General features: G+C 41.2%; 1 protein-coding gene across 3 annotated transcripts in view; it reads right to left on the bottom strand.

The window, feature by feature from the left end:
• The window catches only part of LINGO2 (leucine rich repeat and Ig domain containing 2), a 666496-nt gene that overhangs the window by 376259 nt on the left and 275346 nt on the right, over positions 1 to 14891 (bottom strand). For 2 of the 3 annotated variants that reach the window (XM_077345252.1, XM_077345253.1), the window contains one exon: positions 10262 to 10332. The exons of the other annotated variant lie outside the window; for it this stretch is intronic. In XM_077345252.1, coding sequence (XP_077201367.1) covers positions 10262 to 10332 — 71 coding nt within the window. The remainder of the gene's footprint in view (positions 1 to 10261; positions 10333 to 14891) is intronic. 3 annotated transcript variants of the gene reach the window in all.

The following is a 14891-nucleotide window of genomic DNA, read 5'->3' on the forward strand; positions in this document are numbered from 1 at the left end:
AGAACAGCACCTCCGGTCCCATACGAAGACGCCAGTGAGTCCCACACAGCAGGGTCGGAGGAGGTGATCGACTCTGACAGCTGTCAGGCGATTGGCATGCCTGGCAACTCGCTGTCAGGGTAGATGGGGATCAGCTTTACCTCCTTTCTTCTGATAAGGACAACAACCAGCTGCAAGCCCTCTGGCTGAGGGCTGCCCCACCCAGTTTGGCTGTATTTCAGAAAGACCTTAAGGCAAGGTCCTTCATGAGTGCAATGCATGCATTCCCTGCCTGTCTTCCCAGACAACTCCTTGTTCTGGTTTACTATGGTGAAGCTCTGCCTGACCGACTCCTGATTCCGGCCTGTCTTCTGACTGTGACTCCAGCTACAGACTCTTGGCTTCAGTTTCTGACTAGGGTCTTGGCCCTTGGCATCAGATTCTGACTATGGTTTGGCTTTGACTGTTTCTCTGGCTCTTGACTCATCTTGGCTTGACTTCGCTCCCTGCCTCGTTTGCTGTGAACTCTGACTCCCTTCTTTCCCGACCTCCTGGACTGGACTCTGGACTTTGGCAAGTTCTCTGCTCCGGCATAACCACCCAGCCATGCAGGTTGCAATCTGGCAGGACAGCACAGCAGTAATCTTGCCCTAGGGGGTCCTTGCCCCCTTTTTTCTTGTTAGCGTTTAACCCGCAGAAGAGCTTAAGGGAAATCAAAATGCTTACATAATATTTTGACATATTTTTGGTTGGCCCTGTTAAGAAGGAATAAAGGCAGCATGAGATAACACAACCTCCTCAGGTCTCTGAAGCTAAGCTGGGTTGGAACTCAGATGAGTGATCAACAAGGAAAAATCTGCATAGGTAAGTAATGGCAAGCCACTTCTGCTTCTCACTTGCTTTGAAAGCCCCTTGTTTGGGTTGTCACGTGAGTTATGGCTTGAACGCAAATATATACATATTTATGGACTCCAGGGAATGGTAGAGGACAGAAAGGCCTGGAGGATCATTGTTCATGGGGTTGCAATGGGCTGGACACGACTTCGCACCTAACGACAACATATGCATATATAAATTCAACTAATAATAATTTTAAAAGGACATGACAATACTAGTGATGGGGTGGGAGGTCGGGGTTTTATCGGAATTTGTTAATCTCCCCCCCCCAAAAAAATTATCTCCTCCTGTGCCCTGATAGGTTTAACCCCTTTGATCACACTTCCTCCCTACTTGCCTCCTAAACAGACCCAACAAACAGAACAAACACAGAACAGAACAGCTGGACAGTCAGGACTTTCTCTCTTCTCTCTTTCTAGACAAACGTGTTCCTCTTTTTAATAAAACTATTTTATTCTTTTAAGCATCCTGGTGTATTGCTTCTCTTTGCAAACTGCCAACATTTACCACTGCAGTGTGCTGAGACATAAGATCAAAACTTTTGAAGGCCCAAAATGTTGTTTTAGACCTATCCTAACAACCACTCTCAGCTTTGATCGGCTTGTGACTTGGAGCATACGTGCATACATGAAGCATCTTGTACTGATTCAGACCCTTGGTATATCAAGGTCAACATTATCTGCTATGACCCACAGTGGCACTTCAGTGTCTTAAGCTGATTGCAGTTTCTATTGATGCATTATTTACATGGGTCAATTGACCGAATAAACACACTGTGCTGTACTTTGTCTTAAGCAGATGTCTTTCACATCATCTGATTCTTTTATTTGGAGATGCTGGGGTTTGAAGCTGGTATCTTCTGCATGCATGGCAGATGCTGTACCACTGAACTGTACCCTCCCAGCCTATATTCTTAACATCAGCCTTTTTGATAGTCAGGCAGTATGAGACATCCAGGTTGGTCAAACCAGATATAACTATTAAGCACTTGGTCTTTTCTCCTTGTTTGCTTTTCATGAGAAACTGGCATCCCTGTCATGAGTTCTTACTCATCTTAGATCTTCTGAGACTATTCTGTTATTTCCCCTTGTATGACAAACAACTGCTCCCCATATATTCACCCTCAAAAAGCAGTGCTGCACTCCTAAGTTCTCTACACCAGGGGTAGTCAACCTGTGGCCCTCCGGATGTTCATGAACTACAATTCAAATGCTGGCAGGGGCTCATGGGAATTGTAGTTCATGAACATCTGGTGGACCAGCATTTGGAAGTTGATGTTGTGTCCTGCATATGAAGGTCCAAGTTGCCCCATGCATCAACAAGCCATTTGATTTCCCCCCCAGTCTGAACACATTTATGAACATATCAAGCTGTTTTATTAGTCCATCTGAGATACTTTAATTGCAGGTGCCAAGGAGTGACCCTGACAACATCTGCAAACAGGCCACAGTCTCTACCACTACGCCATGTCCTCTTAACTCTGCAAGTATGCCACTGTTTTTCAGTCCCACATGACTGGCCATCCAAACCAGTTCCAAGAACGGCACTCTAAAGTCACTCAGAAGCATTCTTGTGCATACAGCTACCTCAGAATGAATAAAGATCCACTCTGTCATCAAGAAAGCCTAGTAGACAATACTGACTAGTAACAGCTCTCCAAACACTGAAAGACGAATGTTCCCTAACCCTTCCAAATAGGGGGGATGATGTCAGAGACTGAACCTGGGACCTTCTGCCTGCTATGAATCTGCCTAACTAATGAGCCATGAGCCCTTCCAAAACAATTTTTGAGACCAGATTACTTTTCTACACCACTGTTCTTTTTTCTTTTATCATTACATATATTGTTTGTGAGTTAAATAAGTCATCACCCAGCACTTCAGAGAGATGCGATCCTGAAGAACACCTGCCGTTTCCAAAGGTATAGTTCTGTGAAAATTTGTGAGGGAAGGAGTAGAGATGCAAACAAGATGACAAAAGCATAGTATATGTACAGTATACTTAGTTGTGAGCAAGGCATGAAGGGAAGTCAAAGACAGACTTCATTATTTCAGTAAGTTGCACAATCTAAAATGTGTCACTGTATGTGACAGCAAATTGAAGTGCACTGACAATGCTCAAAAAAAAGGAAAAGACAGAATATGAAAGTTGTGTTTGTACGTAATATAAAAAAGGAAAGGAGCAGAAGTCATTACAATGAGACTCTTCAACTGGCTGCATAATACACTTCTGTGGAGGAAAGAGTCCTATCTCATTTGAAATTAAAACTAAGAAAAGACAAAGGAACACTAATCATTTTTATGCAATGGCCATTAGAACCAGAGAGTCAAAATGGATGTTTCCACTGGCCTTTGCATTCCAGAAGTTCTCAGTTCATTTGACACGGCTCTGATTATTAAAGTTTTTGACACTGATGTTTATTGTCTAAGGCTGTGATTTAAAAACAACAACAACCTAGGACTACAAAGAGGGGGAAGGGCAGGGGAGTACAATTCATAACATATAAGAATGGTTTTCCAATAATCAAGGTTTGGAGACTTCTTGCAATTGGATTTCAAATTGTGGTCACACTGCAGCCATTATTACTCCTAAAGGTCACATGGAAAACCATGCTAGCAAGGAGGATGATAATTAATGGACAGAAAACATTTAGACAACACATTCCAACTGCTCCAAAAGATTTTCACTTAAATTACTTGCTACTCTGGCATTTGTCCTACTGTTGCAATGTGCTAATGGCTGGTGACATCCCTGGATTAATCCTGGCTTGCAGTACACACAGCCAGCTACAGTTTTTTTGTTTGAATAAGAAATGATGAAAGGGGGACAACAACTAGGATCCCCAATCAACTGGAAGACTACTACTATCACCAGTACTACTAACTTTATTAACCATCCTTTCTCATGAGACTCACAGTGGTTTACAATCGAATAAAACATATACAAATATTTTAAAAATATAAATTTGAATAGATACATTAGATTATAACATTAAAACAAATATAAACTGAGTGGGGCTGATGTAAAGTATATAGATGTTTTTTTTTAATGTATTTGGATTTCTATGCTGTCACTCCTGGGGTTACCAGGACCTTGAGTCTCATCCGGTCTTCAATCTGGAGCCAGTGCAGCTCAGCAAGGACAGATCATATACGGGCCCTTCAACAGGTCCCGATAAGGACGCATGTATCCATGCTCTAGGTCAGTCTTAAAGGCAGCCCTGTGTAGTCTCAGTCATATTATGTGTTCTCATGTGATGTTTGCATTGGTGATGTGACTTGTCTTAACACTGATAGTAATAAAATAGTAAATTAAATAACTAAATAAAAACAAAACATGATTTGTGTGAGTCTTTTATTATGAACTAAATTCAAAGCCCGTTCATGAGAACGGGCTTTGAAGGCCCCCCCCCCACCCGTGCGCTTCTAGACCCGAGGGAAAGGCTCCGTCTTTATTCTCGGTGTCCTGCCACTTAGCCGTGGTTTCTGGTCTGTCCTTGTGAGGGCCTCGAAGCCTGTCCTGGTGAGGGCCTAGAAGCTTTTCTGGCCTGTGCTGGTAAGGGCCTAGATTGTGGCCTAGCCCAATTGGCTAGAACTGCTGTCTGTCCTGGTGAGGGGCCAGTCGGAAGGCGCTTTGCGCCTTCCGATTGGCCCCTCACCCAGACTGGCCCCGCCCACTCCCCACCCACTTAGCCAAATATGAATGCAGCAAAAGCTGTATAAAGATAGGAAGAGGGAGGGAGCATGCAAGACTGTGGTTCCCCCAGTAAACCATAGCTTTGGCCTACATCAAAAGAAGACCTATCTCTTCAGTATTATGTTAACTCTGAGAACCTCACATCAGTGTTAGAGCCAAATTGTTTTTCTTATAATGACATTTTTTTCTTGGTTGGAGGGTTCTTCACCCATACTGATGGTTTTCTATGACCTCATGAACAGATTATTGTTTTCAAAGTATACCACACACCAGATTGATGACTTATTTATCTCTGATCTGGTAACACAGCTCATCTTGACGCATAAATGCAGCTGAGCCCTTAACAACTTTAAATTAGAAGCCAGACTGAACCACTATAAACCGGATGAGTTGGGGGAAAATGCTAGAAAATAATTAGCATATTTTAAAATAGCACTGTTGATGCATGTCTGATGAATGCTGTCTAAGAAATGAGGAGAGAATATTCGAATAGGATTAATCATTTATAAAAAGGTCAATTTGAAATGCTTTTTAAAGAGGTCTTGACTTTCTAAGGATATGTATATAGAAATCAAAGGTTACACAGTAAAAGATCACTTATTTTAATACATTTGTATAATGGCTAGCAACTGCTGGCATTCTTCTTGTATGATAAAACAGCCAGGATTTTGCAGGGTCTAGCTAGGATTGTCAGTCTCCCTAGAGATCTCCCACTACTACAATTGATTTACAGACAACCAGGATCAGTTCCCCTGGTGAATAGACTCTATGAAACTATACCCTGCTTAAGTCCCTCCTCTCCCTAGGCCCCAGAAGTCTCGATATTTCCCAATCCATAGCTGGATTTCTAATAGGTCACATGTTCACAGAAAACTTGTAACCTGGAACCAAAGGGAGTGCGAGACCAGAGGGAGTAGGGGACATGAGAGGGTGGCCAATAATGTGATATCACTTTGGAAATACCTGTACTGGCCAGTACTCGTCAACAAGTATAAAGTGCAGGAAAATCAACAAGCCAAAAAACCTTTCAACTACTATTATGTGCCTAATAATTGCAGGACCCAAAGAATTCCATAAGTGGAAGGAAGCAATTCTGGAGAACACAAGTATAGCGCTGACATGTAAAATAGCAGCTATTGTATGACGATATACTAATAATTGCACAGAGGCAAATAAAGTATGACTGTATGACATACCCACACACACTCCCCCACCTCCAAAATAAAATGTTGTTCTCTCACAGACTAAGCTGACCTTGTAGCATCATTTCTTTGTTATAAAAATAAACCTCACTGCCTCACCCCATCACTGAAACATCTTTTGGGTTTAACTCAGCCTAGGAACTTTTTGGGAAGGTGTAGAGCCCTCTTTTCTTTAATGCTAGTCAGAATGGCACTGAGGTGTTGTTAACAACAAACACTGAAGATTTAACTTTACAAAGAGGAATAGGGTGGATGGAATGAGGAATTAAAGCTTTTGTTATACAAATCAGATATTTTACAATTCTTTGTTCATTGTTATTGGCTCTAGAAATATTCATAGGCTTTTCTTTCAGATGTTAAGTTTACTTTTAAATAGAAAAGTTTTAAATAGAAAGCTGATCTGAGAGTGGCTGTTTTTATAGTTTAATTAATTAATAATAAATAATAATAATAATAATAAATACAAACATTTCTGTTTTTATTTTGTCTTTGTGAGTTCCACTGAACTTCCCTGGCGTCTAGAAGGCAGACACGTTTTGCTAGTACCATCACTCCTCCTTTCTAGAACCAGTGTGACTACTGAAGAGTCTGAAGCAATTTCAATACAAATATGAAGAAATCTTCACACCTGATTTCACCTTTTCTAACTTGTCAGGTATCCTCTTTTCCTTAGAAGAATCCTCTTTCTAATTTAGCCTGAATTGGGAGTATAATCTCATTGTCCAAATTCTCACTGCCCCAGTTCTCTAGGCACTGTGTAGATCAATTTTCAGTAAAGTCAGTTCTCTAAATGAAGTTTCTCCTCAGGACAGGTTCTGTCAGACTGCTCTCTGAACCAGATTCCCTATAGAATAAACTCCTGTATCACAGCTCCGGTATGAATTCTGCCTCAGCTGTTGCTGGCCAATGAGTGCTCAGAGCATCCTGTCGCTCTGGCTATCTGTGCCTAGTGAAAATTCAGTACTTGGTACCTGACATTTAAAGTGCTGCCTGCCACAATATTTTTGGCACGGCAGTCTCTGCTGAAATAATGCTGTTAAGTTTTCAGCAAAAGGTATTAAGGAATGGATCGGGTTTTTTTCAAAAATAGAGGTCTCCTTGTGCTAGCAACAGACCACCTGATTTCACCTTCACTCATTTGTCAATTTTACAGGAAAAGAAAGAAAACCTACACCAAAGCATGGGTGGCCATTTTAAGAAAAAGTAGGAAGAAAACAATGAGTGAGGAGAAGTCTTGCTGGAAGATGACACAGAGGAATCAGTTAAGGGACTACACTTCATTAAGAACTTAGCTCATCTTCAATGTAGCACATAAGGAAATCTATCTAACGATTCTGGATGAGAATAGATATTCTAGTGTAGTGATTATAGTGTTGGTATAGAACTGGGGAGACCTAGACTCAAATCTCAATATGCTAAGAAGCTCATTGTGAGCCCTGATAATTTGGACCCTACCTAAAAGCTAAGTATTCTTAGTTTCATTTGATCAAGTAATTTCATATAGTAAATCAAGCACTAAGATTTTAATGGTTAATCAATTGTGTCTTGTTCAAAGAGCTAGAAAGGGGAGATATGTCAAATGAAACAGTCCTCACCCACTGGACATAAGAATTTTTTCCATGGCCCAATACAGCTTTCTATATTTTATGCTTATAGTATTCTTTATTTGAACGGCTTAGAACACTTTCATATCTTATTCTATTTTGAGACTGGGCTAGTTTGGGGCCCTGTCATTATCCTCTTAGGTCTAGGACCTTTGACAACCTACTGATGTAAAGAGTCTAGTGAGCTGGCTAGCCATACATCTCCCATTAACACAAAAGAGATTTACAGTTTAAGTTGTTTAATAGGAGGTGATAATGAAATTCAATTAAACATTTTGCCAGTCTGCTTTTCCCCTTGTAGGAAACAAAACCAACAGGATTCTTCTTAATATTTAGCTCTGAACATATTTCAGCAGGCTATCAGTTTGTTCTCCTATTTTTAAAATGGAAGCTGTATCTGAACATAGCAGTACACTGGTTTTGAAAGAAGTTCAAGCATTAATCAAAATCACAAGCAAAAGGCCCCCACAACCTATTTCATCTTGCTGCACTTGCTCGGTAGGGTTTTCCTTGCTAACTGAGGCTGATTCCCCATAGGTTCTTACTAATGACCCCAAAGTTGTAAGGTATGTCATACAATGTGCTGAGTGGAGGCTGATTCAACTTCTTGAGAAAGAAAGAAAGAAAGAAAGAAAGAAAGAAAGAAAGAAAGAAAGAAAGAAAGAAAGAAAGAAAGAAAGAAAGAAAGAAAGAAAGAAAGAAAGAAGCAGCTTGAACGAAGCTCTATAATCCACCATCAGGAAAGCCAGGACCCCTTTTTGCCCATTCCATTTTCCAAATGCATCTACTTCCACTTGAAAGTACCTGCTCACTCAGCAGCACTTCAGGCAGGGCGGAAAGTGGTTCTTCTGCACGACATTCATTTAAATGGTGACTTGTGAACAAAATGCGCTCATCCTATTATTGATCAGTCTTTTCTAATGGACACTAAAAGCCTAAAACACCCCCAAACCTCTCACCATGAGTAATGATTCAGCTGCAAGGCAGCTGGAAAAGCAAGATCATTGTCTACATAAATGGAATAGATGTAAAAATAATCCTTGAAAGCATGTTTCAATCATAGTTCCTAGGTAATAAAAAAAATATGCAAACAATTGAAGATTTCTATTAACTTAAGATAATGAAGTAAGTTACTAGAGAGAGAATTCTTCTTCATAATCTAGAAAACTGAACGTTAAGACATTTAGAACCACCTGCTGGGTTAGGAATGAAACAGATGGGATGCTGTAGGACTACCAACCTCCAGGTGTCATCTGGGGATCTCCAAGTATTGCAGATGATCACCAGATGAACAACATCAGTTCTCTTAGAGAATATTGCTTCTTTGAAGGGTGGCCTCTATTGTACCTGCTGAGGTCCTCTCCAACCTTAGCCTCTCCAATCTCACACACAATTTTTAAGGAAACCTTCACACGCACGCACACACACATTGAGACCTCCCTTCCAGAACAATACACAGTAAATCAAATGTAACTGTGACATAAACCACTGAGACACTGACCCTGTTATATTAAAAATCCATGGTATAATCTTCCTTTTTTCACTGCTACCAATGTTATATTTTCATAGAGCTATTCACATAAGATTTTTGTTACCGAAAATGCACAGCCAGTTCAGACTCCACCAATCCATACGTGAAGTTCAGAATGTGCACCTGATGTGCATGTTGACATACGTTTAAACTGGAACCCTTTTACCATTTATTATGAATTCATCCCATTTAGTAAACTGTAAAAAGTTTATTATTATTGAGGGCCTGCCAAAAACCTTTTTTCCAAATTCCAGTGTTTCTTATCCACTACAATCCACCAAGTATGGAACATTAATGTCAAATCCGTCACAAACTGGGAGGGAGGGGATCAAAACAGCACTCCATACGAGGAAACTCCTATTTACCTGATTTACATTTGATATAGACGTACAGTGCAGAGAACTAAAGAATACATTCAATGAGATCCTCATGCCTGATAGTTGAGTCTAATTTGTTTCATTTCTATTTACTATCAGCCACAGTTGTAAAAATTAGGGAGGGAATAAGATCTTCAGACAGGGGTGAACAGTAGAAAACAATGATCATCCACCAATTGTCAAAAGCTATTTTCAGAAGAAGCTACCTGAATTACCAGAAAAGGCATGGGAACCCAACCCCTCAGATTTGTAGATCATCCTATAGCTCATTTAAGAATCACTTGCCTGCTACATCATGTCTGTCCATGTATTTCATTGACGTCCTCCATGGCTTCATAAAGGTTGGTGAGTCATAACTTCTCTTACATATGTTTATGAAGAGTCACTTCAATTACACTTTCCAACAATTCACACAATTCACATATTAGCAATGAAGCTGCTCCTGGAGCAAGACTCCTCACATAGCTGAAGGCAGTAGTGGGATCCAGTCCACTCTGTTGGGTGGAATTCTGATCAGTGTACAACAGGAAAGGAAGCCAGATGGCTGCCAAGCATTCACGGCCTGCTTGGTGTTTTGCTAGTGTAATTTCCTACACCTTGTTCCAGTCTATGCAGTCCATGCACAAATAAAAGTCCTTGTTTTCTGTCAGCACCCCTACAGCAACACCCCTCGCTACACATTTGCTGACATTCTAGATGGTCTCATCACCATCAGGAGCAGCTTATCAAAGGGGAAGGAAGCAAAACGCCTTAACTCCATGAATGGGACTGATGCTTAACAGCATGAATGGGACTCTGCCTGCACTTCTCTTGTCTGCCCACAGTAAATTTGGCAAGTTAAATTCATTGCTGCTTACCTGTTGTTTTAAGATAACAAAGGCATCATGAGTAAAAATTTAAAGCCCATTCATAAACTTAAAAGTCAAGCTGCCTTTTTTCCTTTAATACAGTCAACTGAAATATAAAAATGCTTACTTTGTGGGACTGGCATCCATTGATACAAGGGGAACAGTTGAACTCACAGTCCGAGCTCCAGTGCACACTTACTAAAAGAAATTTTAAAACGAGAGTAATTAATATATATGTATATTTAAACAATTTTAATAATGATCATAAATGCATTTTGAAACATGCAGTTCAATTCCAAAATAGCAGCAATTCATTTTGAAGTAGCAGCAGGTATACAGCAAAGATTCCCCATGGAATATCAGAATGCCGGGTTATTTGAATACAATATAGTGTCGTATAAATTATACCCTGTGCTAGAAATTACATCAATGCTTGTAATTAAATCATGTTGTTTTAATAGGCGATGGGCTGTATACAAAGGTAGCCTGTATTAATAAGAGCACTTGCAAAGAAGCAATGATATCATATACCAAAGCTATACCTGCACACAGAATCTGTTCATATGGAATGCAGAAAGGGTGTATCCACATGGCAGATAAAACACACTTCTGTTGGTGAGTTCCCAATATGTGTGGTCATAATGGTTGAAATGAGCTATATGTACACAGAAAATTTAGCATTAAGACTTCTGTAGTGCAGCAACATAGATCTGTTTTCATTTGTCTTTGATCATCAGACATAATGACATCATTAACATTATAAATTGACAGTCATCAAACTATATAACACAATTTATGTTCTCTGTAAACCACCCTGAGCTTCAAGGGAAGGTGGTATGTAAATCTAAATAAAGAAACTAAAAATCACTGATACCAAGGTATGAGTTTAGCAACATGCCTTAGCATTTTTTGGATGTTCAAAGAGTATGAGAGGGTGGGAAAACAAATAATAGAAGGACAATGCCACTTTCCAGAGATAAAATAGCTAAGAGCTATTCTCTTGTGTGACAAATTCTTACCGTGGCACCTGAATTATCCCAGAGAAACAAATGCAACTGTCCATTGTATGAAAAGCTACCTAATTATAGTGGGATGTTATTCTTGTCTTGTCATTTGCTGGTAGTTAATGCAGTGGTCACCTAAAACATGGAGGCCCTTTGTGGTTCTGTAGTATGGTGAAATAGACCCAGCCTCCCATTTGCTTCCCAAGCTGTCAGAACAAGCTGTTCCACGGTCTTCAGAAAATATGTTTGATTCGTGACCCCTTCTCTTCCTTACTGTTTAAAGGCAAGGAAGAAGAATAACACCCCATGACAGAAGTACCTTTGGAAATCATGGGGAGGATATGTAATGGAAAATTCATACTGACACCAGAGTTATGACTAAGACTGCAAATTCCACAACCAGATGAATCGCAATAATTAGTTGAAGAAGGCTAACTCAAAAGGAATTATTAGAACAACAGACTCTCTTAAATGTATAATGTTTATTGCCCCATAAACAACCATCCTAGCGCTATCTATTTTACAGTGCGGGAAGCTATTAAAGTCAGGAAGAAGCACCACACACTGGGACTATAGGGCTTGTCTTTATTCAATCCCAGGGCTAAAAGCAGTTGATGTGGGAGGCTTCTACTGGGAAAAAAAACTGGGTGAAGGGTTGAAGACCCCAATCTGTGCCATGGTCACGGTTCAAACTGCCCACCCCTGCAATAACATCTCAGTCTTTTTTAAAAATGGGAGACCAGTGTGCTTGAGTCTTAGCTCTTTATCATCTGCCTTTCTCACTGTGACTCAAGGCAGGTTATACAAAATGGAAGTCAATATAATCAACAGGATGGGACATCCAATAAGCAACAGGATTGGGTTGTAGAAATCTGAAACAAAGTAGAATTCTCAAGCTGGACCAGCTCAACAGACTATGTCAGCCCACTGGGCGAGTCACCACTCCATCCCCATAACAGGTGTCAGCCTGCTGGACTGTGGTAGGGGGATGGTTATTATTTGACGTTAATCTTGTGGGTTGATTTGCTGGATTTTAATGGGGGGGGGAAGTTATTGGGGCTTTATCTGATTTTTTTTTACTCGCCATGATCCATCCCAGAAATGGCAGGCTTTAAGTACAATAAATGAATGAAATTAATAAATAAACATACCTTTCAATTTTACATGATATTTTCATCTGTCTTCCTACTTTGTATGTTGCCATGAAAACCTGCTAGTATAGTGACTAATAAATGCCTTTGCTCTATGAGGCAGCGGTTGCCAGTTAAAATGCTCTTTGGTGGAAGTATGTTGACAATCGTGGCTTATGGGTGTCAAGCTCTGATCATGGTTGATATGGAACATTTAATTACTCGGAAATCTAGTTCAAGGGACAACCTACCATTTCTACCAAGATTTTAGTCACTAAATACATGGATCAACCATTACTCTTTTTGTGCATGAGCCTTGTTGCTGGTTGGTGCTTATATGTCCTCACACAAAACAAGGAGGGGTGGTGGACACCTACCATCTGCTTGAATGGTCAGCCTGTCCTGGGCACCAATCGTATGATGGGCTGACATCATATGGGTTCCACATTCCAAGCATGAGGGAGGTTGGGGGTGCTAGTGCAGAAGTCTGTCCTTTCCCTAGGGCTCAGAGCAGGTAACGACATTTATTTAAAACATTAGAATAATAGTATAATACTTTATATTAAAATAATTCTGCTTCTGTTTTTGTAGAGGGAGGGTTGGTGTAGATTGAACAGTCAAACTCAGATATAATTTGGCTGGTGTTTTGAACAAGAAGGCCAGGATTTCAGCACTCTTTTGCCTTAACTGTAGGTCTGGAAGAATAGCACTATCTTACAGGCCCTGCTGGAACTGTCCAAGGTCCTGCAAGGCCCTGATCTTGATGGTGAGAGCATTTCACCAGGCTAGTGCCTTTGCTGAAATGTGCTGTCATTTCTTCCCCATTCCTCTTTGCTTGATGGATGGTGGGTCAAAGGAGCTAGTAAGGGGAACAGGTAAGCTGAGCTGTGTTAGATGGCTGCCCTCTGGCAGGCTGCCAAGGCCCTAGGTGAGTCTGTCCCTTTTGTTCTTGTTCAGGGTGTTAAATGGGAACCAAAGGTGTGTGTGGGTATCCACCTCTCTCTCTGATCAGAATTAGGGTTGTCAAACCGCATGAAAAATTTCTGGAAATCTGGGTGCAGTGACCAGTGGAGTGATTTCTCCTAGAATCTATCATATACTAAAGAGTCTGCACTCTGATGCTGCCATTTTCTCCAAAAGAACTGAACCTGCAGCGCAGAAATCATTCCAAGAGAATCCTAGTCCCCATCTGGCAGTTGTAACCCTCACAGCTCACTTAGAGTAGTGGTCCCCAACCTTCTTGTAGTCGGGGACCACCTCCGAGGGTGGGAGAGAGCCAGCGGCCCAGCCACAGCAGCTGCACGTAAATGCGCACGCGCAGTTGCCGCGCATGCGCGTTTTCGCCACTAGGTGGCGCTAACGTGCATGCCAGCAGGGGGCACAAACATGCATGCGCGGCAGTTCCGCGCATGCACGTTTGCGTCACTAGCGTGCCAGCGGCCGCGCCTACCTCTTCCCCCCCTCTCGCTGGGGGGGGAGGGGAGGGCAGGTGCGGCCGCTGGCAGCCTGGTACCATAGCCTTAACTGCCTGGTACCGGGCACCGGGGCGCGGACCGGGGGTTGAAGACCCCTGACTTAGAGGACATTCACAGAGTATCAGCACAAGCCCACTGACTTGGAAGGGTGAAATGTTCTTTGGAAAGCAGTTAAGTATGTTGCAGGGGCAGCTTTTCTATCAAGAGGCTCTTGTGGATTTATGGGAATAGAGAAAAAGACATCTGAGAGACTTTATCAGCCTATTAGTTAACTAAAAAATCCAATACTCACAAAAACAGGGGGAAATAAGTACTTTGAAGTCTACCCTATTAATATTAAATACTGTTCAAAGAGAAACATGTAAAATTTGTTTTTATTCTCTAAAGCACAACTCCAGGCCTAGCAATACTGGCTCATCACACGGCATGTCACTGCCAAGGCTACATTTCTGCTGTCATACAGAAAACTGGAGCTATTGTTCAGGTATGAAAGGTACATTTCTTAAAGCATAAACTGGACATCTCAAAAGGGCAGTTATAGAAATCCCACAATGATTTTGGAAGGGCAGTAGGTCAGTATCCAAATTCTAACAAAAACATTTAAAAATAGCCTAAAATGAGCAGGATATCTGATGTAAATTAAGCATTTCATAGAATTATAGAATCATAGAGTTGGAAGGGGCCATACAGGCCATCTAGTCCAATCCCCTGCTCAACACAGGATTAGCCCTAAGCATCCTAAAGCATCCAAGAAAAGTGTGCATCCAACCTTTGCTTGAAGACTGCCAGTGAGGGGGAGCTCACCACCTCCTTAGGCAGCCTATTCCACTGCTGAACTACTCTGACTGTGAAAAACTTTTTCCTGATATCTAGCCTATATCGTTTTACTTGAAGTTTAAACCCATTACTCTCCTCTCCTCTGCAGCCAACAGAAACAGCATCCTGCCCTCCTCCAAGTGACAACCTTTCAAATACTTAAAGAGGGCTATCATGTCCCCTCTCAACCTCCTTTTCTCCAGGCTGCTCTTGATGTTCCCTGATGTTATGTAGACAAGTGAAAGCAGTAGTCTAAAAATGCATCCAAGAATAACTAGAACGATACCAATAACAAGCAGTAAAAATGTAAACTGAGAACCAATCAAAGCAGC

This window comes from Paroedura picta, chromosome 7, assembly GCF_049243985.1.
Source record: "Paroedura picta isolate Pp20150507F chromosome 7, Ppicta_v3.0, whole genome shotgun sequence".
Classification (NCBI taxonomy): domain Eukaryota; kingdom Metazoa; phylum Chordata; class Lepidosauria; order Squamata; family Gekkonidae; genus Paroedura; species Paroedura picta.